Genomic DNA, 27,574 nt, shown 5'->3' on the forward strand with positions numbered 1-27,574 from the left:
GGCAGAAATTATATATGTGAGGGTTTATTTTGAGTTTTACTCTGAAAACCTGAATATTAAACTCTCTTATAAGAAAATGGCTTCAGGGAGATTTTTTGTTTCTAACCAGGCACCAGATAAAGACTTGAGTGATTTCAGAGTGTAAGTGATTAAAAAAGTGTATTAAAGTGAGGAAGACACGGATGAAGGGCTGAGAAATACCCTTTGATACAGAGTTAAACTTTAGTGCAGCTTAAATTGCTTCTGTCTGAAGTTACGTCAGATTAAAGGATCAGTTCTGTTTTTTAATAAGATGTCAAATCTGAATATAATGTGGTTCCTCTGCAGCCAGTCTATGAAACACACACAAACATATACAACAGAAGAAATAAAGATGTGTGATGAAGAAGATAAGATACTGAACAGTGGCTGGTTTCACAAGAAATAAAGGAAATGTATCCCTCCACTTGTCTTTTGGGAGATTTTCTTATTTTTGCTTTCAGGTAAATGTGAGGGAAGTTTTCACGTATAGAAATATGTGGTCAGGCACAAGTCTGATCCCCAAATTCCTGACATGTTAATTCTGTGTGATGTCATTAACACAGATTCAGACACAGACTTGATTTCAGTCAGTGAAACCAGTTTATGAACCAGAAAGTTGCTTTTATTCCACAGTAAAAGAAGAAAAACGGGTTTGATCTCAAAACATCTGTCAGCTTTGGAAACTTGCTTTTTTAAAATGTATTTTGACATCTCATTGCAGGCCAGGAAAAACAAAACAACCCATCCATTACAAAGTGCCCATTTCCTGTTACACAAAACAAAAAGAAACAGTATTCACCTCCTCACTGAAGCTTCCCTCAGTGTCTCAACCACAACTGCACGCCGATGTCACTTCCTCCCGGCAGGCCGAGGAAAAGAAAAAGAAAAGACTGGTGCCTCGAGAAGTGATGTGTGTGATAAATATATACTTTTTTTCTTCCACAGAAGTAAGACATGTATTCTTAAGACAGAACCGATTCAGAGTGGTGCCCTGTGTGAGGACCCACGACGACACTTGTGCACACGGGTGCGAGAGGGACGCACGCACGGCCGGGCCTCAGCAGGAAACATGCACAGCACACGAACAACACGCTGGCCGACGTTCAGCTCCAACACATCCCGGCAGATCGAAAGAATAAAACAACCAAATAAACGGCACGAGAAGCCGGTGGAGGCCGAGGATGAAGGTAAGAGCACTGGCACTTAACATGTTTTTAGTATTTTAACAAAGGAGAGGGTGACGTATCGAGCCTAAGTGATGCAAAACCATAATAATAATAATAATAATAAACAAAAGAACAAATGAAATAAAAACTTCACACTTCCACTGACTCTGGCTCAGATGAAGCGACTGCAGATAACCTGGAGATGAGAGTTGTGTGGACATGCTTTTACCCCCAGGACACCTCTACTGTGTCTATATGTAAACATACACTGAAACCATTATGTACACTATGTTGGGTTGTGTTGCCTCTGAATGGGACACTGTCCTCCCTCTAATGCAGCAGTGGACCCATCGCTCTACTCCCCGTGTGTGTTTGTGTGTGTTTATACAGTGTGTTAGAGAGAGAGAGAGAGAGAGAGAGAGAGAGAAAGAGAGAGAGAATGGGGCGAGCAGGTGTGGTCCAGGGCGTCCGATTCAGCCACCAGACGTATTTACATCCCTGCTCACCACAGAGGAAGAACACTGAGGAAGATGAGGAGGAGGTGCTCATGGAGAAGTAGAGGAACCACAGGGCCTGGAGGTTGACATCCCCCTTGTGGAGATACAGTGTCACTGCCGCTGACTGTCACCTTTTCCTTTCTTTTTTTTTTTTTTGTTTAGATTTTTGTCCTTTTTTTTTTTTTTTTTTTAAACAGATGTTGCATCCCACCTCTTTGGTAATCTCTTGGGTGACTTTTAAATCAGCCACTAGAATTTACGGATTATATATCAACATACACTTTATGCAAATCGAGAATACAAACACGATTTCTCTGCTCTTGGAAGTTTCAAATGTGTAATGTTTTTTTTTTTTCCTCCCCTCCTCTCGTTGTACAAACAAAGCACCAGTCGTATGTGTTAAACAGAATTCAGTATCAACGTCAGGCTACGTTCAGTTTTAACCTGGAGCTCCCTGCTGCCCTCACACCACCGCCTCTCCACCGCAGAGAAGAGTTTCAATCCAAACTGGAACATCACTGACATCCGCTCTTTATATAACCAGGGATGAAGCTGTGATCGAGCTGAATTATAAAAAGACATTTCTGAAGATGTAATCGCCTTGATGTTCTGTATTGATTTGTCAAAGCTGCACAAATTGATCTTTCATATTTACAATAAATCAAATGCAAATAATGTGAAAGGGGGAAATACTTATGAACTGAGAGAGAATTATTGCTCTCAGCTGTTTAAAGGATCAATGTTTGGGGTTTAAAGTTATATCCAAACTAACTTTGACAGAATAAATGGGTCTGGAATAAATAATAAAAACTTAAAATGTAAACATGGGCTCTAATGCTGCTCAAGAACATGTCATGTTATTCATTCTACAGACAGGGATAAAAAAAATAACAATTTAATGAATGAATTTGTTGTCGATTTAATATCTCCTAGCAGAATTTATATATATTTTATAAGAAATGCCCAACAAACACATTTTCCCATCAGACCTTGACGCGAGCAGCTTGACAGAGTGAGATGAGTTCATTTGATTGGCTGCAGCTAATACGTGGCTTTAAAAACAGCAGGACAAAGAGTCATTATTAGACGTTATATGTTAATATAAGACGTCAGCAATTAAAGCTAAAAAGCTTTTTAATAATTAGATGTAACAGAATATTGGCATTGGAGGATACCAAGTTAAAATGACGTGAGCTAATGCATTGGTTGATTTTTGTTATTTCGGCCTGTTAAGATCAAAAAGGTTTCAACTTATTATCTATTAGTAAAAGAGGAAAGTCACAAAATAGACAAAATAAACCTTGAATTCGATCGCACAGAAAAACAGAAGCTACGAGAACGGCAGCCTGTCAATTAAGAAAATATTCATCAGATTTGATCGATGAAAATGAAAATAATGGTTAGTCGTAGCCCTCGTTTTGAGTTATTTTTTTTTGCTTGTTCTTTTTGTGGTTGTCTTTTAAAATGGATACGCACCATTTTGGAAAGAAGCTCTTCAGTGTCTGGTGAGTGTGGGCAGCAGCAGCAGCAGCAGCCTCTCCCTGCACAGGCACTCTGTTCAGTCCATAGCAACACCGTTAATATTGGCCTTTAGCACATGTACAAGTAGAAGTCTCCATAAATAGAACTATACAGCAAAGTGCATGGATGGACCAGTAGAAAAATACCTCTGAATTTATCTCTGCAGCAACACGTTTGATTTTGTTTTTTTCTGTGTGTGTGTGTGTTTTTTTTTTTTCAGGTTTCTGATTGAAAAGGTGAAAATTCGAGTGAGATCAAGATATCAGTAAATAAATAAAATACAATGTCATACTTTTACCTATAGGCAAGATACATAACTCTTAGAAATGTGAAGACATCGTTCCAGTATATAGTTTGACCCCCCCCCCCCCCCCCCCCCCAGCACCTCCCGTCCCGCTGAGCCACAGGAATCCTCTGTCGTTACAGCAGAAGGTGACCACATTTAAAGAAATACTCAAAATATACAGAAAATATGGAAATATATTATATATAGATACGTATAGAGTAAGGAAGTAATGTTCAGGGCAGTTTTGACCATGTTCACTGTGTCCACCTCTTCCTCCACGTCTGTCTGATGCTGATTCATCTGCCACAGTCGCTCCTCCTCCTCCTCCTCCTCCTCCTGTTCTCTGTGTGATTTCTGCAGCCCTCCTTAGGAAACTATGCAAACAAAAATAAATACTATGAATCCATCCCACTGTCACTCAACATCATATTTCCATTCACGATATATAATCTTTTGATATTCCTTAACATAGATCAGAAAATAGTTCTTTGATTCCTCTTTTTGTTTGCGTGTCTGTTTTTTTGTTTTTTTTTGTTTGATTTATTTTTTGCGTTTTTATCCCCAAAATACTTTTTTAGAAAAAGTCGTTCTCGTCCGATGTTGAGAAAAATATAGACCTCTGATTAACTCAGCTCTCTCTGGTTATAAGACTCTTCCAGTGGAATGCGGGACCAGCGCTCGGCTTCGGCATCTTCTGGATTCGGTGGTGACCCAATCCCAACTGTAAGCACACTCGCACAGGCTCGGGGCGGCTCTCCTGTGAGGCCTGTGGACACTGGAGGGCAGGATGCACACCTCCAAGCATCCTTACAGAGGGGGTTGAGGGGGAGAGAGAGAGAGAGAGAGAGAGAGAGTGAGAGAGGGAGGGAGGCGTCACCTCTCCTGTCCTTCCATACCGTACAAGACTGACCCAATTCCACGTTGTGAATTCACTCTGCTACCTCTGAAGTTGTACTTAAAACCCCTGTGTGTGTGTGTGTTCTCTCTTGCTGGAGTCTGCTCTCTCTAGAAGCCCTCTATATGACAGTAGGCTTCCATACTGGAGAAGAAGATGTAAAGTAACCAGAGGCCGAAAAAAAAGGCTGTTGTGGCCAGTCTGTGTCCCCGGGGCCCGCCCAGTTCCCCTCCGATGTGGGCCCGGCGCCGGTAGAGCAGCACCGAGATGGCCAGGAAGGCGAAGATGGTGAAGAGAGTGACGGAGAAGGCCAGGGAGCCGGCTTCCACCTCGAACGGCTTCCCTTTTATGTGCCAGTAGATGGCCGCCACTGACCAGGCAATGCCGATGCCCAGGAAGACGTTGACGGCGTTGCTGCCGGTCACATTTCCGATGGCGGCGTCGGCGTAGCTGTCCTGGACCGCTGACACCTTACTGGCAAAAGTGTCTGTGGAGAGAGAAGTCAGGTTTCATGATTTGCTTTGATCAAATGATTTTAAATGTGAATAAAGGTCATTCTAGAAAACAGTTGATCTAAAGGTGCATTTAGTAGCTTTCATGACCCAAGTACGCTCTCTTGATAACTGGTCGTATTTAATGTGGAGGTCAATATCAAACTCTGGCTCAATGGTTGTGTTTCACGTTAAAGGAAGTAAATCAAACATATCAGATAATGTGGAATGTGTCTCATTTGGTTTGAAGATCTGCAGACGACGGTTCATCTGAATCAAATCTAATATCAACACAGAAGCAAGTGATTCATTTAATGTGGAGGAAGCTCAACAAAGTTTTATTAACAAAACAAAAGATTTGGTGGAAAGTAAAGAGTGAAGGTCAGCAGCTTCTGAGCTTTGGTCTTGTTTGTCCACAATATTTATAATATTAAAGAAAGGAGAATGGCTGAAGGAATGATTGACGAATGCTGTACGCAGGACCTTTAATAACAGAAAACACTGACAGAGTCCAACTTCCTGGTGACATATGGTTTCTGCCGGGTGAAAATGTCAGTTTGGAGGAAACAGGAATATCAGCCGTGTTGATGACGAAGCATAAAGATCATGACGTTTTTAAAAAGTATAAAATCCATCATCTGACATTGATAAGCAGAGTTTCTGAGGACAGATTCTGACACGTATGTATCACGTATGTATCGTGTCGTCTCACCTGGGACAGATGTACCGAGAGCCACGAACACCACGGCGGTGACCGAGTCTTTGAGGCCGATGGTGCAGCCGAAGTGAGACGCCAGGTCGCCGATGACGGCCGTGAGCAGGCCGATGATGATGATGGAGACGAAGAAGCAGGCCCAGCCGTTCAGGTAGTCTGTGGGAGGAACGCAGGCGAACAGCACCTTCCAGAAGACGGTGAGGAAGTGCATGACGTAGTCGAAGCAGGACGGCAGCCGTTCTTCCCCCGTGTCCTCTTCGTCCTCATCTCCTTGCGAGAAGTGGGGCAGAGCGGGGGGGGGGGGGGGGGGGGGGGGGAATTGAGGGGTAATGGGATGACAGGAGCGAGTGGAGAGAGAACGAAGAGATAACAGAATATTTGAGGCAGAGATAAAGAGAGAGGGAAGTAAATATTGAGAGATGGGACAAGGAGCAGGGTGTTAGAGGACGAGGAAGCAGGAGGGAGTATGACAGGGGGAAAGAATGATGACGGACGATGAAACACAGAGTGGAGGGAGAGCAGCGAGGGGAAAGAGCCCGGGAGGAGGTGGAGAACAGTGGAGAGATAAAGAATCGATAGAGGAGATAAAGGGATGACAGAGAGGGGAAGGAAGAGAAGAGAAGAACATTCACTGAACATGGTGCACGGTGAGAGACAGCATCACTTCAACTGTACGTTCAAGTTGAAAAGTTCTGTGAAGGTGCAGCCAGACCAGAAAGTAGATTATAGTAAAGTAGCATAACCTCCTTAGCGACACATTAGTGGGAGCTACAGGTTTCTAGTTTCACTTGTTTCTGTACAGCGGCTGAAATACTCCCACACCTTTATGAAACCACTTTAAATCCACTAGATGCAGATTTCATGGATACCAACCCTCTAAATATGTCTGAATTTATTAAAACTCTAGATTCACACAAAAAAGCTGGAAAAAAAAAACAAATTTAAAAGAGCTGCGTGTTTTTGTCACTTATTTGACAGAAATGAAGTTTATAGACGAACGCCTGTCACTGTTGATTTAGTGAGTGGGTTATGAACTTTGGTTGAGTCTTTATTATTAAAGTGCATTAAAAATACAGCATCCGTAACCGGGTTTCTCAAACTCTTCTCTGTGAACAGCTTGCAGTATTAGGTTTCCCCCGATGCTCGAGGCTTTTGGATGAACAACTCTCACATTGTGTCCCAAATCCAAACCTCAAACTCATTTCAAGCAGGTTGTTGTGCGTTTACACCGGAGCGGTGTGCATACAGTGGAAACTACAGTCGAGTTCGGCATGGGCTAAAAGGAAACTGTCATTTTGATTTAGGATTTTGATTTCATCCTCACTTTATAATGTTTTGCGCACTTTATAATTTCCTGCTGGTGTCAAATAATTGAAAATAGAAGTTCCTGCGTAAATAAGCTGTTAAAGGAGAGTCACCCTTTCAAGTAATAATAATATGTCTCATTTAAATCAGTGTACAATAAACATTACAGTCTGAGTGTGTTTCTGCATTCTACTCGAGAAAGAAGGGATCAGAGGGAGATTTCCTTTAACCCACAGATTTAGTTATCACACCAGCTGTTTGTTCTGTCACATGGAGCTCGAGCAAGACCCCGAACCTCCTGCTTCATCTTCTACCGGCTGAAAGTGCAAAGGTAAATCTGTCATCCTGCTCATTTGGAGGTGCGGAGCGTCCTCTGTGTCCCAGCAGCTCAGGGGAAACACAGCGGACAGGCAGGGACGTGGTGCTGATTCAAAGTGTCAGGCCACGTGAGCTGGATGCATTTTTCAACCATGAGTGCATCATGAAAAAGTAAAAAGCGCCGCTGGATTAAATATTTCAGCAGCGAAGTGACAGAGCGAGGCCTCGGTGACGCTCGCTCCGCGGCTGCTGCTGCTGCACTGCAGGAGCTGCTGCCTGATGTGACGGATGAGTTTTCTTTTTACCTACATGAGAGGACTCCAGAGCTTCAGGAGCAAACGTCACTGATATGAGTCTTGGTTGGAAGGTGGAGAGGTCTCACAGTGAAGTCACCTTGGTTCTGCCCAGACACCAGGTAAAGTGGCGGATCTACGATTCTGCTGAATCAGGGGCCATGAAAGGGCCACAATTTACACAGCAGGGCCAAATTATATGTCTCATGCACAAGTCCTGGTTTAGTTAGGTGCTCATTGAAGTCATTTCTAGATAATGGTTAGCTCTATCAAATATATTTTGAAAGTAGTTTTCTGTTCCAGCACATTGTGCACTTCAATAAAATAAAATAAAAATGTATTTATTGTTAGTATTTTATAGTTAATAGTAGTGTTTGGAAGAGAAAACGAGTACTGACAGGACAGGGGAACCAGATTTCAGCTGGGGGATCAGGATTTCTGATTTATTTGGGGTGCCGGGCTATTTTTATCTTTTATCTCAATTATTATCTATGAACTAGATTTCTGTGTTCTTTGTGATGAATTATTATTTAGTATTATTATTACAAGTGTATTGTTTTGTTTTGTAAAGTTTTGCGCGACACTGAGATGAAGGAGTTAAACTAAACTCAACACGTCCGTGTGTGAGTGGCTGTGCATCCGTCTCTACCTGCACTGACTGTGATGGCCTCCATGAACTGGTCTCTCCAGGAGTTTGTTCCCACCACCAGGGCCAGGTTGGTCTTCTTGATCAGCTTGTCCACTGTGCTCTGTGTGGAAAAAACAAGAATCAGACCATCCATTATTTATTGACCCTCCGTCTCTTTAATCTGCATCCACGCAGGCTCCTGAAGAGAAATACACGAGCTTGACCACATGATGGCAGTGACATCCAGTTCCAGACAGCCCCCTTATCGGCTGCATGATAAATAAAACCACACATCAGAAACAAATATGGAGGGTTTGTTTTCCCGGTGAGGAGGTTAGATGATGCTCATAAAGCTCGTCTCCTCATCTATGTGGGTTGCGGTGCCTCTGAAATTAGAAATATGCAGCTGTTCCGTCATGCACGGAGGCAGCCGGTTGGTTTGGCATGATGTGTTTTCTGCTTGTGTGGAAAAACACTAGTTTCAGCTGTAATTACCAGACATCAGGCTGCGTTCACTGTGTCTGAACATGAACCTTCCTCACCTTAAACTCATATGATTCCTCGATAATGACTTCCAGCTTGGAGTGTTCCCCCAGCACCGGTTTTCCCATCTCTGCGATCCGCTTGGCTTCCTCCTCGTCTGATGTCAGCTTCCTGTCTGGCACGTCTGAGCGGAGAGAGCGAGAAATAAAAAGAAAGTGCAGTGAGAACGAGGGCGGTAAGAGGAGGCTCAGCTGAGGATTATGTGTTGTATTTCACAGCAGACGGACAAAACATCACACAGTTGCCTCATTAGTGACAGTTTGAATTTATAAAGCTCAGCTTTCACACAGATTATCGTCATAACGGCTTCTCCATTAACACGTTGGGGTTGGACGACCCTGCATGCTCCATCGATCAAAACACAAACACAGCAAATGCAAATATTGGATGCAAATCTTTCCCATTATTCTTAGAGTTTATGATGATTTTCATGGCGGATGCGTTTTAGATTCACAGGTGAATCCTAACTTCTGGACAAATCCTGGTAAAATCCACAGACTGTAACTAAAGATGGACGACACGTCTCCACTTCCTCCAACTATCCGGAAATGAAGCCACAAATGTTCTGGCTGTGAAGGCTGCCATCTTGTGAAAAAGCCGCCAAGATCAGGGAATAAATCTGAGGTTTCAGTTGTAAATCATGATGTTTCATCCAGTTTCTATGGCATCAAATAACGAATTAGAACCAAACAGACACATGAACACTTGACCATCAGTATGAATACGACCTGCTATGAGACAACAATGATTTTATCCCTAGTTCATTTATTCATTTTTTTAATTGTGTCCTTCTTCGTCCATTTTGTTTGTTTTGATAGAAAACAAACAAACAAATGACTCCACTGTCCCGCCCATCATTTTCATTTTGCTAATTACTCAAAGATAAATAAAAATGTGTGAATCTCACCAGGCTTCTCTGTGAAGGACAAAGAACGGCATGAGTATAAATGTAGAAATACAGTTTACAAATAATAATGAATGTATACGTGTAGAAATATATAAATATAAAAATACAAAAATAGAATTTTTTATCACCAAATTATGCGTATATATATTTTTCTACTTATCTATTTATACTAATGTCATTTTTTGTTCTTCATATTTGTTTCCATTGTTATTTTACATGAATGTAGAACGTTGACGCTGACGCTCTTATTCCCAGCTCTCTGATTGGTCCGCTATGTCTCTGACTGCAGAAACAGGTGAAACATGGGAGTACCTCAGGGTCTGACACCAGGCTCGATACTTTAATATAATTTATCACCATGACAACTGCTGATGAGGTCTGTGTGATAAGGTTAAAATGAAATAGATGAAAAATGAAAATGTTTTAATTCATCAATCTAAATCCTCCCCACTGGTTTTCAGCACAGATCCAAAGAGTAAATATCCGGACAGAGCTGAGCCGTTCTGATGAAATACATCTCTACTTTAACAAATCAAGTATCTTCAAGGGCTTTTATCCTCCGTCAAAACTCCACGATGTCTCACGTCATTGATTCAATATTGAACCCGATTTCTGAGGCCTGTGGAAGCTCTGATCAATCCGTCCATCATCAGACGTGTCCCCTGCTGAAGACAGAAGAAGTCCCAAGGCCTCGCCCAGTCCCCGAGTGCACAGCCGACTACAAAGAGCTCCGTAACATCAATTCTGTGCTGTCGAAGTCGATCAAGAAGCAGCTCTTGTGCGTCCAAAGGCCTCTCGTCCTGCTCCGTGTGCGACACCCCCACTGAGCCACCTGGTGCGGAGAGCTTGTCATCTTTTATATAAGCCTCTGAGTCCCAGCCCGCTGCTCTTTGCTGACAACACGCTTACCATTAAATATTAACGTTGCCATTAAAGATCACAGCCAGGTCTCCTTGATAGGAGGACGTGTCTGCAAGCACACACACACACAGAGGCATGCAAATTATACCAGAGCATGAAGGCCTGCACACGCACACACACACACAGACACACACACACACACACACACTTTTAAGCTAAATCAATTACACACCCAAGACAGTGTGTACCCTCAAGTCCTGACGGGATTTCTTTTGCTCATGTTTAAAATTTGATTATCCAGCCATTCCTCTGCTCTGCGCTGCACCCGACACGACACAATTTCCTCGACAAGGATGAAAAATAACACAAATCACACAAAGGTAATTAAATTTCTAATTTCAGAACTTTTTTTCTTTTATCCTGACAGTTATCAAATGTTTGTACCTTGCCCTCGACTGGAGAACATAATTTATGGATTTATGATTAATGAATCTTCTGATTAGCATGCAAATCCATCACTAAGAGCATAGGGGGGGGGGGGGCAGCAAAAGAGCATGTGTTGTTTCTAACAGCAGAGGAGGATGACAGAGTTGGCACGCAGTTTATTTACGTGCATCAAACCTCTCAGAGACACCGGCTCTGATCTACAATCTTGATTAGAAGCAAAATCAACCAGTGCAATCATCACAGATTTCCACAGAACCTCAGATGTAGGGCTGATGTTTAAACCACACCGTGCACAGAGGAGCTGATGTTAGCGGAGATGTTCGTGGAGGAAGCGAGGACAACTTACCGTCAGCTAACAACCGGGCTGTGGAGGAGAGGAGACGGGGTAGAGGAAGAAGAGGAGGAAATGGAAAAGGTGATGAGTTGAAATGGAAGGTGAGGAAAAAAAAAACAGGTTAAGAGGAAGGTGAGAAATGTGACGGCCTCTGGAAATGGCTGGGTATCAACCCTGAGGTGTAATATCATATCTTTGACACTGATTTTTAAATTGGCTGAAGTAAAGGAGAGAATATGGGTTTTTTGTCGCAGTTTGGAAGCTTAAGAGCCAAATCGAGATTTATTAAAAACTAAAAATGTCAATAGAAATCAACAAATGGTCGAGAACAACATTAATTCAGAAGTTTATTTCTCCCAGCTGAGTCAGATAAGAGAGTTTGAAAGTAATAATTACACATAGGCCTTCATTCAGTGCGAGGCAGCGTTGGACGGAGATAACAGGAAAGAACAGTTGCTTTTATTTTCCCGTCACGTCCCACTTCAGGATAACAATAGAACATTTGTTTCAGAGAGTCATGGAAAATAAGATAGAACACTTCACAAAACCTGCACTTTTCCAAGATTTCTCCACAAGTAACGTGACGGGAAATTCCCCATCATCCGATGAACAGAAATACATTATCTCTGCATCATGTGCGACACAACCTGAAGCTTTCAAAGAGTGAAAAGTAATTGATGATCATATAGTTGCAATGATGTCATCATTATGTCAGGATATAGTCAGAAAATTATGTCATATATTAACCTTTAACAAACAATAAGGTCAGAGACTCGATCTTCAGTTTATTCAGATTAACGGATCATTTTCATTTAGTTTATTTTTTGAGTTTTTCTTCTGAACTTCTCCCAAAAACTATATTTGCTGACGTCTTAATGCGTCCCCACACTTCTCCCTGTTTATCTCGATCATGTTCGACTGGTGTCCAGAAGATTCTAATAAACAATTAAAGGAATAATAATTTTTTAAAAAGCAACTGTAAGATATTTTCAATACAACCCATCTGTATTTCAAAATAAATGTCTTCTTTCCTTTTTATTGATGAAGCTCCGATTCAATAAGATGAAGTACAGCACAACTAGTCTAATGAAAATAATATAACTATGTGACTACATGTGACTCAGATCTCCTCTGGAGCTGATTAATTAAATTCACATATTTGTTAATATTAATAAGCTTTGCTGAATCAGATTTTAATAAATGCAGAGATCAATAATTCAATATCTGTGAGAAATAATAGGATAATCTGAAAATCTGGATATGAAACACACCAAATAGAATGAATGTGTAATTTGTTGCACGACATGTCTCCACTTTCCTCCAGGGGGATGTTAAATCATGTCGTCTTCTTCTTCTTCTACCACTTTGCAAAAATCCCATTTGTCTGGGGGACCTACAGATCTTGGAATTGAACAGCGTGTGTGCCGTAAACTCCCGAGCCAGCGTTGTCACTGTCAATACGGCAGAAGTGAAGATGAGAGGATTTGATTTGACAGCTTCTGTTGAGGGTGTTTGTGTGTAAACAACAACCAAACCTGCGTCGACCTTCAGCAAGAAGCTGCCAACTCGTCTCCAAATCTTCTCGTGAGAGTTTTAGTGTCGTGCGAAGGCGTGAGCGCTGCCTCTCAGGATTTTCTGCTCAGTTCAGATACGACATTACAGAAGAGTGAGTGAGTCGCTGTAGTAGTTTATAATCGTAATAATTATTGGGACACTGGAAGTATCGGATTCAGAGATAGAGGAGACAAATATTAGCAATGGAAAACTGCAAGTAAAAGGACAATGGTGCAAATCTATATCAAATAATAGACCTAAATACACACACACACACACACACACACACACACACACACACTCTATAGACGGAACAAAAGAAATCGCACAGTAAATCACTGAAGAACAGGAAACTGAAGGATCTGACAGAAGTAAAATCAGACAAATAAAACACAAAATGAAAAAGTGACGCTCTTCATTTAAATTTAAACTAAAATCCTCCGTTGTAAATCACGTGTCCATGTGACTCGATGCTCAAACACAGATCCAGGCTTCAACTGGTTTAATAACAAACTGTGAAGTGACAACAAAACCTTCCGGAAGCAACTCTGGTGTTGATATTATTAGAAACGAGTCTTTTAATAAACACAGAGATTCTATCAGCGCTTTATGCAACCAGTCATTTCCTTTTTTATCTTCTTCACTACCACACAGTAACACGAGGGATAATTCCTACTTACATACACCACCATACTCTTACATGAACTCTACTATGTGTATAGTAGTACTAAGTATCATACAGTAGTATACAGAAGAGTGCATGTTAGTAAATAAAGGAACCTACGTTTTAAAGTATAGTATAGTGTATATGTGACATTATGAAACCAGGTTATCTCCTTCAATACACCACTGTACTGCATGATACCGAGCGGTGTTCCTGTTATCTTGCACCATAGATATAAATGGGGAAGGCACGGTGGTACAGTGTTTAGCACTCTCGCCTCGCGGCAAGAAGGTTCCTTGTTAGAATCCTGATTCAGCTGAGGTTGCTCCGTGTGGAGTTTTCTCACATCTCATGCAGATTGGAGTGAGGTTAATTGGAGACTCTAAAATGGCCGCAGGTGTGAAAGTGAATGGTTGTTTGAGTCCGTTTCCTCTTTTGCTTTAAATTAGCAGTTTAACACTTTTAAACAGGCAGGTTTCCAACTTCGGGGTTTTGAGAAATATTACCTCGAATTTTAATTTTAATACCTTCTTTGTGATTGAAAGGTTCAATTTAATGGTAGTTATTCATTGAGTGAAGAAAACAGAAACATCGCACCTCCTTCCTCAACATTTTGCCTGATTGTTTATCTGCACGCTGCAGCTGCCGAGCAGATCAGTGACACTGCACAACACGCTCCGGTGCCCCCGGCAAAGTGTAAACCGCAACTAAATCATATGACGAAGAAAAGGAAGAGGCTCGAAAAGTCACTTTGGCAAGAAGGATAATTATATGACAGGATACGCCATAAGTGGATGAAGCGAGAAGAGAAAGGCTCCCCGCGCCGTTCAGCCTCCAGAGATCCACACTGACAACTCCTCCTTTTGACGTCTTCATCATTAATTCTGCCAACATTCATGAAAACAAGGAGGACGTTTTCTGAAAGGGATCAGAGGCTCGGAAAACAAAACAAAGCCTCTGTGAATGAGACGTCTCTCGCTGAGACGTCACACGGCAATTAACCTGTTTGCTTATCAGCTTCCTAAATCAAATACAGTTCACAGTGAGTCGTCATTAGCAGATAAGTACTGTGGGTGACGCGCTTCATTATCATTAGAAGTAGTCGCTGATCTGAAGCCAAATAAAACTCTGCTGTGGTGAGAGTCCAGTAAATGGATACAAACCACACAAGTCAAGCACATACACTGATACACACAAGCACGAATACAAGGAAATGGACATAATCTGTAGTATTTAATACATTTTCTCATTTAATTTATTATTTGCAACTGCTGCCTGTTTTCACCCCTGTAAGTTTGTTTGTAAGCAAGATTACGCAAAAACTAAGAAACCAATTTCCATGAAACTCGGTGGAAGGACGAATCCTGAGACGAGAAAGAGCCCATTGAATTCTGGTGCGGAGCCTAATAAGGCTTCTTCAACATCGTGAGATAGGGTGTTTCTTTTTCTTTTCTTTTTACAGATACTCCAGAGAATAATTTGGATTGGAATTAAACTTAAAATTTAATAATTGATGGATCTTGATGAAAATTTAAACAGATTTAAGGAACCGATTGATTGAATTTTAAAGGGACTCTTTACTGAGTGCCATTCTGGTTCAGTGAATGAAATATAAAACAGTTTCAAGTTTCTCACACTTGTCGTGATGTCATATATCTTGTGTGTTTAAATTATAAATGAATGTACAAACGATGTACAACAGAGAGAAGCAGAAAATCCTCTCAAATTGAGGAGCTGCAAAATCTTTCTTTGAAAAATGATGTAAACGTTGCAGATATTAGGGAAGAGAGAAATATCAGTGTCACAAACAAAGCACCGAATATTTACAAAATAATAACAGAGTTGCATCAGCCTTCAAAAGTCAACAGTGAAAACGGTTTTAGTTACAGTGGGAGGGAAAGTTAAACACTTTCACACCCACACGTCTTTTATAAAAAAATACCTTCAGATCATAATGTTTCATGAGTGTGTGCAATCTCTTGCAGATCTGAACAAAAATCCAGATGTGCAGATGTGGGGCTGCTCCACTGAGTGCCACTCTAGTCACTGCTGGTTAAACTTGGTAATTACAACCCAAACCACAGTATTTATTTAGCCTTAATAAAGAGACGATCTTTCTCTATCCATGTTCAGCTTGTTCACACAGAGAAATCAGATTAAAACACGCTGCTAATACAACAAACACACAAACATACGCACACATGCACATAAAGACAATTGCGATACAGAAGATTAACCAGAGGGACGTGTATATACAGTGTGTTTGTGTGTGAGGGGGTGTGGTGTCTGCGTTTAACTGTTGTCATCATCAGTGCCTTCTCATTCTTGCACGGCCTAATCAGATCTGTCTCGTTACAAAAGAGTGAGTCGGGCTCCGGCTCTCGCGCTCAGACGAGGCTCTGAGTCACGGCGTCGAACACGCAGCTAATGTACGCCTTCTCTCGCCACAGCTCATTAAGACAGAATCATCATTCCACTTATCGGGGCTATTCTCGTCGCTGAGGCCGGAGGCGGATTCTAGGCCTGAGTCAGGAGCGGCGAGTGGACGGGTGGAAGGATGGAAATAGGTAGAGAGGAAAAGAGAATCTGGTGGGCGAATAAGATGGCTGCACGGATTTATGGAGCTAAAGAGAGCAAGAAAGAAGAAGTGGAGGAAGGAAAAGAGGAGTAAATGGCAAAAGGAATGGAGGAATGAATGAAGAGTGGAATAGGGGGAGAGGTATGAAAGGATGGAATGTGGATGGATTGATGCTGGTGGGGAGTGGGAGGATGGTGGGAGAGGTAGAATGAGGAGGACATGAAGCACTTGGTGATGAATGTGGATGGATGGAGAAAAGTGAGATACAGGTGCAAAAGATGGAGGGAATCCGATGAATGCAGGAAAAGAGAAATTGATGAACGGGTGAAAGGATTCATGGAGGGATACAGTCATGCACTGATTGAGGGATTGTCAGAAAGAGGAGAGCGAGGAGGTTATTGGGGAAACACGAATCGAAGCTGGGAGGAATATTAAAGAAAGGATGGGATGTGGAGGAATGGAGCGGTGGAGAGTGGCGGCAAATAGATTTATGGAGGGATAGAGAACAGGAGCGTACATAGATGTATGGATGGATGATTGATAGAGAGAAAGCAGGATACAAGCACTGGTGCAAGTATATAGGAGGGAGGGATAATGAGCTGAAGGAAGAGAGGAGAGTTTGAGTTATGGAGGAATGGTAAATGGACTCGACTTAAATAGTTCTACACTGAAGCAGAAAAGTGCCACACACACACGCACACACACACATGAACACACACACACACACACAAACACACACACACTGTGGCAGAGCTAGGTGATAAACTCTCTGCAGGAGTCTGAGGTTCAGTTTCAGGCTCAAGGAAACTTCTACATGTGACGAGGACGAGCCGGGAACGGAGCTTGTGGAAATCAGGAAGAACAAAGGGATGATGGGACTAGAAGGGAAGGAGGAGTGTTAGGACTTGAGTGTAGCAGGAAATTGGTGGATGGATGGATGGGTTGATGGATGGATGGATGAAGAGTTGGATGGATGGATGAATGGATGGGTTGATGGATGGATGATTGAAGGGTTGGATGGATGATGGATGGATGGATGGATGGATGGATGGATGGATGGATAGATGGATGATTGAAGGGTTGGATGGATGATGGATGGATGGATGATTGAAGCATTGGATGGATGTATGGGTTGATGAATGAATGGACAGATGAATGGATGGATGGAGGTGCATAGGGAGGAGGAAACAAAGGAGTGATGGAAGTATGGAGAGACAGGAAAAAGACGTATGAAAGAGGGATAGACTGGTGGAGAGGGAGGGTGGAGAGAGAGAGAGAGAGAGAGAGAGAGAGAGAGAGAGAGAGAGAGAGAGAGAGAGAGAGAGAGAGAGAGCTGAGTAATAACGTACTGCACGTACGTATGTATATACACACACACACACACACACACACACACACACACACACACAGAGAGAGAGAGAGAGAGAGCAGCGAGATGACAAAGATGGATGCCTCAGGTGCCTTTATTATCTTTCAGTACGCATGCTGTGTAACGCGTCCATCATCTTGTTATGCTGTATCCGTGTTTCTGACGGCGTGGAATCGGAGGGAGTCAAAACGACGGGTACGTGCCGCACTTAATCTTCTGAGGCGGCGCTGCTACACTGAATGAACTGATGATTTAACTGAATGCGGGATGATTCCTCTCGAGCGTCCCCATAAAGGTCTTTGCCTTCTGAAAAGTCATGTTTTCCATCTCGCTGGGCTAATTAAAGCCGCTACGTGTAGCATTCTGACATCAATAAATCTTTAACACATTCATTTTGAGATATTAGGCTGATTACCGTCAACAAACACTTTCATTCCAGAGAAAATTAGCAGAGTCAAAACACGACTGGAGTTTTGCCTGAAATCAGGTGGTTTGGTTTAAGCAGGAAATAAAGAGCTTTTGAATTTGCTTCCCAGATCTTCTCTCTGCTATTGGATAACAGTTAAATCCTCAGTGACGGAACTGTAGAATTAGTTTTTCATGTTTCATAATATTAGAAACTGAGCTGTTAAATATGGCTTTATATGACGAATGCTTTTGGTTTCTGGCAACAGATTACGCAAAAAAACAACTCAACCATTTTTGGTGCACATGCAGAAGCACTTTCTCTAAGATCGCAAGTTCTGTTGACGTCTCAGAGAATATTTCATAGATCTTGATGAGGAAAAAAAAATCCTGCATGTTTAGGAAACTGATATTTATGAGTGTAAATTCAAGTGTGATGTCATCAGCGGTCTGTTGTTCCAGTGTCATTCTGTGACTTTATCTTTAGAGCGTTAGATGAAGTTGTTGCTTTTTTCATGTCTGTAAATAAAGATGGACGGATTCTTCTCAAACTGATGTTTATTGTGTTGTGTTGCGTTATTAAGTGTTAATTCTTCTGATCAGTTTGGTTTAGTTTGATATATGATCCTTGAATGACATCCTCTTCAGTAATACCAACGACAGATATATATATATAGGACAAATGTCTAGACCTCTCCTCTACCTCTGGTTTCTCTACTTCTTCCTTCTCTCTGCCTCCATCTCCTCTCCTTCCATATCTCACTGCCATTTTTATGCATCTATCTTTCCCTGCCTCTCTGTCTTTCTCTCCCTGTGATTCGTCCAGAGTCCAGATGTCACGCTGGAGAAGCTGGAGACGCTGGAGACGCTGGAGACGCTGTGCAGTGCGGATCAAGTGAGGACGAGCTCCCTCTACTTTTTAACAGTCTGTTTATTCTGCAGCCATATCAGCCTCACTGCAGCGTCGGCAGCAAGCAATTACAGAGCAGATCACCAACCCCGATAATGTCATCAGACCAGGCCTCTCTCTCTCTATCACACACACACACACACACACACACACACACACACACACACACACACACACACACACACACACACACTCACACACACACACACACACACACACACACAGATAAAGGCATGTTATTATACAGTTCACAAGTTCACTGCTAAGTCACTATTCTTCACACACTTACTCACACACACACAAACAGACAAAATGAAAAAGGTATAAGTTACAGCCCTTGATTTTAGATTTTATGAATATATTGTATATCTTTGATTTGACACAAACAGTTATAGGTTATTTTTTCAGATTCTGATTTTATAACTCAAAATGATATCGTCTTTGAAACTCGACAAAAACTTTTTCCACCAAAGAGACAATTTACAAAAGTCTGTCTCCAGGAAGTCGTCCACTTTTATAACAGCACAATATGAAATCGACTGGAAGTAGAACTGAATGCAAGGATTCGTTTGTAATGAAGTACGATCACACTGTCGCACAATTACTTCATTAACAATATGAAGAAACTGAGAAAAGAAACAACTCTGACCTCCTGTGTTGAAATACAACATTTTGTTTTGTCGTCCTAAACTTTGAAAACATCAGTCTGATGTTTGACACGAGACAGTATTTCAATAACTGTCAGTATTTGCAGGTTTGATCGGCAGCATCTGCATTTGATTGGTTGGCACCTGCGCTGCTGCTTTTCAACTTCTGCTGCAGGAAGCACAAACAATGCAAAGCAACTAAACCACAATGCACGAGGCCACCCCACTCACAGTGAAATGACCAGCGTCTCTGTGAAATAACCAACACACACGTACACATCACGGTGTCCCCACTGTGCTGAGCTCATCAGGGACGGACGTGTCGCTCGTCAGCTCGCTGTGATGCAGTGTGACCGCTCTGCTGACATCATTGTTGTAACCCTGAGCAGACCTGATTAAAAGCCTCGCTGGGTCCGAGGAGCCGCCTCCAAGTCGTCGGTTCTCCACAGAGGCAAAGCCCCAAGGATCCTTGTGAAACCCTCAGTATCCACTTATCATACACAACATTAATGTCTGTGACACTTTTATCCATTTTCCACTGAGGACTGCAGAGGAAGTAACTTTTATTTTGTTAATGCTTTCATGTCTCACCCTGTGGGCACGAGACAGTCGGAGAATGAATATTTTATCATGTGTGTTTAAAGAATTTTGTTCCTAAATGAGACATCCTCCAGAACGACTGGTACCACAGAATTAAAGCAAACGATTCAGCCGCCTTTTGTTGACATAAAAATAATCAGGTTCCGAACTGAAAGCTTCTGTTTACTCAGGAATTACTGAACAACGATCAGATGATACTGTTCTTCACTGCAGATCAACAGGGAATTAAACCCCTTCATTCTTTCTTTGACCTATTTACAGCAGAACACATGTAAAGACTGTAAACGTGGCGTCTTCTGTCTCTCTCCCTCTGTGATGTCTTTCTCTGCAGGTGAACCAGAACTCTCTGTGCTGCTGTCGGTTCAAAAGCTGCACCTGAACTTCAGTATTTAACTCACGCTCCAGATGAAGAGAGGCTGCTCAAAGCTTTTTGTCACCTCAGATCCACACTGACACTCCTATTCACAGGTACACGCAATACTACAGCACACTACACAAAATACTACAGCAAACTACACAAATGAACACTGAGGTGAAAGACAGACAGAGATGCAGTTATTCAGCTGTAATCTGAAGAAGCTTGAATGAAACCCAGAGAGTGTAAAGCTTCACCAAGTTCTTATGTAATCACATTAAATCCACATCTGGTTTTTTTTTAACTTGGAGCCGCACCACATTGCACACACTCATAAATACCAGTCCCCAAAACCTGTTTTAAATCAAGACCCATGAATAATTCTCAGAGAAATCAACGAAAAAGGTTGAAAATCTGGTAATTTTCTCGCCAGAGCTGCAGTGGATCCGTGTGCCTTGCGAAATGTCTTGATTTATTCATTTCAGGGCCCCATGTTATCAGGTCAGAGCAGCAGCACTGCCCACCTGAGCCGCACTCAATCTTCCAGACAGTCAGGGTCACTTATTTTCCCAGTGTACAGTGCATGCTTCATTGGAAAAATAAATTATTTTTCACCACAGTCTCAGAATATCTGCAGAATATGTGCATAAATATTTGTAACACTTCCTGTACCTCTTTCAAAGTAAACTCAAGCGATGCAGCCGTCATCTGAAAACAAAAGCTCCTTGGCCGAGGTAACAAATGAAAAATCTGACGTTTTAAATGAAAACAGGATTATTTGTATAAGATATTACTCTCATTTTTCCTTACAACATATTTTTGGCATTAAGGATGAAACGTGAGTCTGAAGAGAAGGTCACCACTGACACCAACAGTAATGAGGGTCCACACAGAAGGCTGAGGCCCCCTGCTGACCTTCACCTGTGCACTCAGACAGGCCTGATGCTGTGGAGTGCCACCAGGAGCTCATCCATATCTCCACACACCTCTCAGGAACAATTACCGCTCTTCCACCTTCTCATCACAGATGGCTAGAGCGACCCGACCCCCCCCCCCCCCCCCCCCCCCCCCCCCCTCATTCTGGGGCTCATTGTCTCTTTGGTCGATTATGTCTCTCCCCACTTCTCTGCCTTAATTTTATGCTTAGACTATTTCTGTCTCTCTCTCCTCCCTCCTCCACCTCTGCAGCCGTCCTTCCCCACTTTCCCTCTCTGCCTCTCCCAGCTCCAGATTCAACAGTTCAATTTAAATCCATTACACCTAAGCCCCTGACAGCGTGTGCCATGGTAACTGTTACTAGACAACAATCTCGGTTGTGACTCCTCTTCCACAGCGAAGCCACCGGCGGCAGGGAGATACACTGAAGGCACGTGAGGCGTTTTTGATATGAACTCTCAGGTCCTGTCCTTCAAATGCAACCCCAATCTGGGATGGGTAGAGATCGCAACATAAATCACATCAGGCCGACGGAGTGAACTGTATTTGTTTAAAAGGAGGATCACAGTGATTCAGAGCAGAGGAATGAATCTAATCCGATAACAATACGCCAACCTTCTATTGTCATTCTCTGTGCAAGCCTGCCCCTGTAACCCTGCTATCTGCTGAGCATGACGCTGAGTAAATGTGGATAAGACAGCAGCAGCAGCAGTGATGGCTGAAGTAGCTCTACTTCATGGCTCCGTCCTTGAAGAAAGAATAAAGACACAGTAAATCACGTCATCTCACATATACACAAAAACAACTGTACACCCGCTCAGTAATCGCATCTGAGAGTCAGAGCTGACCTCCGCTGTTAGGGGAGGGGGCGGTGCTGTAAGTTCACACCGCAGCTCCGCCATCGTCTGGATTCACGGAAAGTTGGTCCAACAATGTTAAAGATAATAAAAAAGACAATATGCGAGCTTGTAATCACAATCAGGGACAATTAAAGGGGACGTTCATGCAGTGTTTTCGCACAATAGCTCCGCATCGCTGAATTACCATTTAATTGCATGTTGATACAATCAGAGTTGTGATTGTAAACTCGGCGCTAGCAAAGGGAGAGAGGAATCCACTATTAAAATTAGGGACATCTGCGGAAAAGATTCACAAACTTTGCTTTAAACGTTATTATGTTCCCTCATAATTTCAAACCACATTGTCTCTAAGGAAACTGCAGGACAGACGGGGCAGATACGTGCGCTGTGGTGGATTTGAGGAGAAACTTAATTAAAGTTTAACTTTTCGAGATAGAAAACATGATGTTTATGGTCGTTTTCTGTCTCTAAATGCAAAGTGTCTCCAACCCTAATGCTGGGAGCGAGGGCTGCAAGGTACAAGATGGTTTGAAAGCCTTGTGGTGGTGTTACAACCCATAAATGTACATTTATTTTTTATAAATGTGGTAAAAAATTTAATTTCAAAACAAGCATTTATCTGTTTCATTTAGTTAGCACATCAAAAAAGACATTTAAGTGCAGTAACTCTTCAAATTTAAGACTTTAAATCAACACTGATGCAAGTGTTCAAAGTGAAACACAAAGAAAATCACATATTTATGAACTTTGTTGGTGATGAGATCATCCATCAAAAAGAATGTGTGGAGAAAAGAAGGATTTTTAAAAACGTTTTCCATCCTTCCTTTTCCAACTCATGAAATCAGATTCTAGTTGCTCACGACATGATCGAGTTTGCAAACAGATATAATTCAGGCCTCAGATGAATTTCTCACAGATTAGATGCTTAAGAAGTGGTTTTTTTAAAAATATATCTGGGACCTTTAGTATTAAAGCACACTTGCTAATACTCCCAGAAACCACAGGCCAAATTAACCAGCATTGACATAAGGATTCTTGAGGATTACACCTTTAATAACGCAGGTTCTCATCTTCTAAATGACTATTTTTCAATCAGAGGAAGTCCAGTAATGTAGAAAGTGCATTAACTCTTCATAACCTTCATTATCATGTCCCACCCCCCCTCTGACATTCCTCCTCCTGACTCCAGGAAGAAGTGGAGCTTTAATGAAGTTGGGTTCTGCAAATGCATGAACAGCGCTGGGCTCCCATTTGAATTAAATCTATTCATCCGTGCCAGTGTGATTTCTCTTTGGTGCTGAGGCGACCGAAGGACCTCTGAGTCGTGACATTTGTGCCATGGCTGGTGGAGCAGGCGGGGAGGTGAACACCCGTCTGCCCGACATCCAAACCCGGCTCAATACGTAGGCTTCGACTGGAACGACAAAGGTAAGAGGTAAAGAACAGTATGCAGAACAAGTCAACAAGACGTGTTTGTGATCAGCGCCTCCTGCAGATATTTACACCTTCCACATTAGTGTGAGTAAAAAAGAAGAAGTACCTCTAATCTCTAAATAATGAGCAAACACAGATTCACGCTCACAAAGTAAAACATCCCTATCTCAGGATCACTGAAGGAATCCTGCAGGTGAAATTCAGTCCTCGGGGCGTATTCTATGATTACACAACCATCTTGACTTTAATCCATTACTTGCATGGGGGAATAATATCAGTGTCACGCAACGTTCTAATTTGGGAAGTCTCTTGACATACAGGTAATCCCTCTAAGATTTCAATATTAATTGTGTCATCTGTATTCAAAGAGAAGCTTGATAATAAGCCAGGAACCAGCCGCGAGACTTGGCTGATAACAGAGAAGGGATTTAGAGGGAAGGCAAACTTCTAACCCCCCCCCCCCCACCAGGACTGACGCAAGTTCGTGAAGCAGGTGAACAACCAGCAGCGCAGATCCCCAGCGATGAAGACAAGAGAAGCTGCGTCCCAATGCAGGAGACGGATCCGTCGGAGGCTGGCTGCTTCAAACAACCGATCCAACAAGTGGATCCAGACAGGACGACCTAGGGAAGGAGCTTTTTTTTGCTTTTGTAGAGTTAGAAGAGAAGATCAAGATCTATAAGTTTCTTAAGGAAAAGAAATATCTGTGTCCTTCATGGGGTTCGTAAACCTCTGAAGACTGAACCGAGACGGAGGATTTCCTATTCAAGTCACCAGTTTGTGACCAGAAGTGTTTGGTTGTAGTAAACCTTTAAAACTACGGTTCTAGAAATGCACCAGGAGACAGGTATCAGCAGATCAGTGCGTGTCATTAGCTGAGGTAATAATGGATTTGGCTTTGTGGGAGGTTTTACTGAGTAATGATGCATGTGATGGCGCACGCCCTCGCTTAACGATATATTGGACCTACACTGAATATAATTTAACTCAGACAGATTTAAAACGTGTCATTTGATCAGCAAACGACATTAAATGGACAGATCCGCGGATGATCACTTCCTGTGCGTCCTTGTGAGTATTCCAGCAGCTCGTTGTCCTCATGCTGTTTGAAATACTCTGCTTCCTCTGGGACGCGGATGAACAGATGTGTCCTCACATGCTGCAATCGCTGTGGGAGGTTCCACTGTACAATCAAGTACACGGCAGCATAATCCATCCCACACACACACACACACACACACACACCTGTGCAGTACAAATGATATTTGTCTTCTAATCTGAATGAGTTTAATATGAAAAGACAACAAAGGACAGAGCATCTTTTTAGAAAATCCACGGCAGCAATCATCCTCCAGATCAAAACAAGATCCGAGGTCACAGTGATGCTGAACGACTGATCCAGCCTCGATGTTACTCAACGGCTCTACGCTACAAAACGTTTTAAACTGGTTCAACTTCAAATGTCAGTTTTCCTGGTGCTTTAAAAATGTGATCTGACTGAGGTCAAGTTGTCTCATGAGCCGTGAAAATACAAAACAATATAATCTTCTTCATTATTTTCACTATCAGGAAAATAAAAATAAAGACATTTTCCATTCAAAAAGCTTGTGAATACTTTGTACATTTCTACATGTTTTACAGTGGATACTTCTGGTGCGTGTACATTATCCGTGACGCTGCCTCCTCCTCCGCCTCCTCCTTGGATTTCTGCATCATAGTGAAATCGCCAAAACCATCAGCAGCTCCACTCTGACCTCCTGGCACATCTGTAATGGCCGGGGGGGCTGGGGATAGGGAAATGGAGTCTTTATCTCGGCCCAATTAGGCAGCTAATTGATTCAATACCAGTCATTTAGATTTCCTCCAGGCCCAGGACTGAGCGCTTCAGCCCTCTGAGCAGACGTGAGGTCCCACGAGCAGAGCAACCAGAGAGCCTGTGGCCGACCCCACACAGCCTGGAGATTATAATCTGGAGTTAAGAATACATCAGGGGTAAATCTGAAGATATCGACAGATCCCTGATTGAGCTTTAACTGAATACTATTTCCTAGAAGTGAATTTACTTCATTAAATATATAGTAATAGGTACATGTACTACATGTTTATGGATGTCCTGATTCCTTGTGCCACTAGTTGTACGTTTGCAGATTGCAATCCAATTTAGGAAGATTAATAAATGAGTTGTATTTCAATTTTTTTTTCTCCAAATAACTTAATGTCATTATTCTGAGGAGGAAAATTACACTTTTCCTCGACACGGAGGCGACGCTGAAGGGAAGAGATTAATCCGAGGTGAAATCCAGGGCTGACCGCTGACAAAGGGACGATGCTCGACTTTTAAAGCAACACATGCGGCAGGTTCACGAAACTCTCGGCGTCACAGAGATTCATTCAATCCGTGACCTCGACAAAGGGAACGTAATGAGCTCGAAGTTCAGGTGCCGTGTGCTCCTGGCTCTATCACGGCCGACATTATTCATGAGCTGATGAGCAGGAGGTTCACCTGTGGTTGCTCCAGGTTTCATGTGGTTATGATAGTAAATCAAAGCTCAGAGGTGCTTTAATATTTAATCAGTGCTAAAAGCAGAAAAAAAACTCATACACACGTGTTCATGCAGTGAGCAAAGAAAATCCCTCCACACACACACACACACACACACACACACACACACACACACACACACACACACACACACACACACACACACACACACATTGATGTAACATTGCTCCAAATTACATTTCTAATTATAGACGAGATGAAGTTTCACCCCCTCAGCAGAAGGAGCCGGTGACAGAGACGTAGAGGACCTCTTCAGAATCAGTGGTTTCTAAACTGTTTGACTTGTGACGCCCACAGTTGATGCAAATTTTTTGGTTTTGTTTGTGTGTATGAGCTGATGGAACAAATTTATCATCAGATTTTGAATTTTTGCAAAAACAATCACATTAAAAACATCAGATCTTTATACAGGAAACAAAAAAATTATTGCTTTTAATGCAGAAAAACATTATTTTTGGTGTATTGACCTTCTGCTGAGCATTTAACATTCACTCAAACAAACTTGTAGCCTCGTAAAAGACGTCATGTTTTCCCTGTGGTCCATTTGTGTGTCTGTCTAAAGAGAGAGTCCATTATAATCTGGACAAAAGGGTCCAGACAGGGGAATTCAGTATAGATCACGACGTGTGTTTCTTGGCTGATGTACCACATGGTGTCATATTTAAAATCTGAGAGGTATCACAAGTTACAGTGGCTACAATGGTAAATTACACAGCCACTGTTTCAGTATCCACACATTAGACTGGAAACCATTCCAGGCAGAGGAGAGCCGGACCGTTCAAGGAAGGTTGAGATAATAACAACCATCAGCTGCATCTTATTCCTGGATATTTGATTTGGGGCTCATTGAAGGCCAATCTAATTTCAGAGTAATTTTTGGTCTATATCCATTTCACACCTTCATATTCATGTTTACTCAATGTGGAGATATGACACAGTCAAATGAAGACGTGATGTCAACGACTTCATTTTCTTATAGTGTGGCTAATAGAAGACCCCGGGGATGATTTGATTTCAGCAATTTACCATTATGTGACCCATTTGGAGGTAGTGTGTGTTTGTGTTTGTGTGTTTGTGTGTGAGAGAGATTTGTGCGACCTGGCCGAGCTCAAACTATAGCATGCGAAACGCCCTCAGATGCCACGAGAGCTCACTGTGAGCGAGGCGGCTGACGGGTGGCACATTTCCCTGCGCTGCCCCTGACTTGAATGGAAAGTGGCAGGGTGGGAGACGGATTACCGCAGGGGGGGGGGGCATTAATCCTACAGCCGTGCACGCACTCACACACGCAATAACACACTGACACATGGTGGAACATATTCCGTGACATACACAGACACGCACAAATGAGTCCTTGCTGTAGTGTTCGTCCTCATTCAGGTTCCTGAAAGAAACCCCCCCCCCCACGAGGGATGATGATGCCAGCGACTGCTTTGAAATGTGTCCTTTGAACGCACCATGTCTCCCAGCA

General features: G+C 42.4%; 1 protein-coding gene across 2 annotated transcripts in view; it reads right to left on the reverse strand.

Annotated features, from left to right (window-relative positions):
• Window positions 1-3,404: 3,404 nt before the first annotated feature.
• slc8a3 (solute carrier family 8 member 3) overlaps window positions 3,405-27,574 on the reverse strand; it is an 84,774-nt gene continuing 60,604 nt past the window's right edge. The window contains exons 4-8 of one of the 2 annotated variants that reach the window (XM_020097929.2): window positions 11,241-11,258; window positions 8,679-8,803; window positions 8,158-8,257; window positions 5,590-5,859; window positions 3,405-4,873 (exon numbers count right to left, since the gene is read on the reverse strand). In XM_020097929.2, the coding sequence (XP_019953488.2) occupies window positions 4,497-4,873; window positions 5,590-5,859; window positions 8,158-8,257; window positions 8,679-8,803; window positions 11,241-11,258 (890 nt within the window). In that variant the 3' untranslated portion in view covers window positions 3,405-4,496. The remainder of the gene's footprint in view (window positions 4,874-5,589; window positions 5,860-8,157; window positions 8,258-8,678; window positions 8,804-11,240; window positions 11,259-27,574) is intronic. The other variant, XM_020097930.2, reaches the window with a different exon arrangement.

This window comes from Paralichthys olivaceus, chromosome 12 (assembly GCF_024713975.1).
Source record: "Paralichthys olivaceus isolate ysfri-2021 chromosome 12, ASM2471397v2, whole genome shotgun sequence".
NCBI lineage: Eukaryota > Metazoa > Chordata > Actinopteri > Pleuronectiformes > Paralichthyidae > Paralichthys > Paralichthys olivaceus.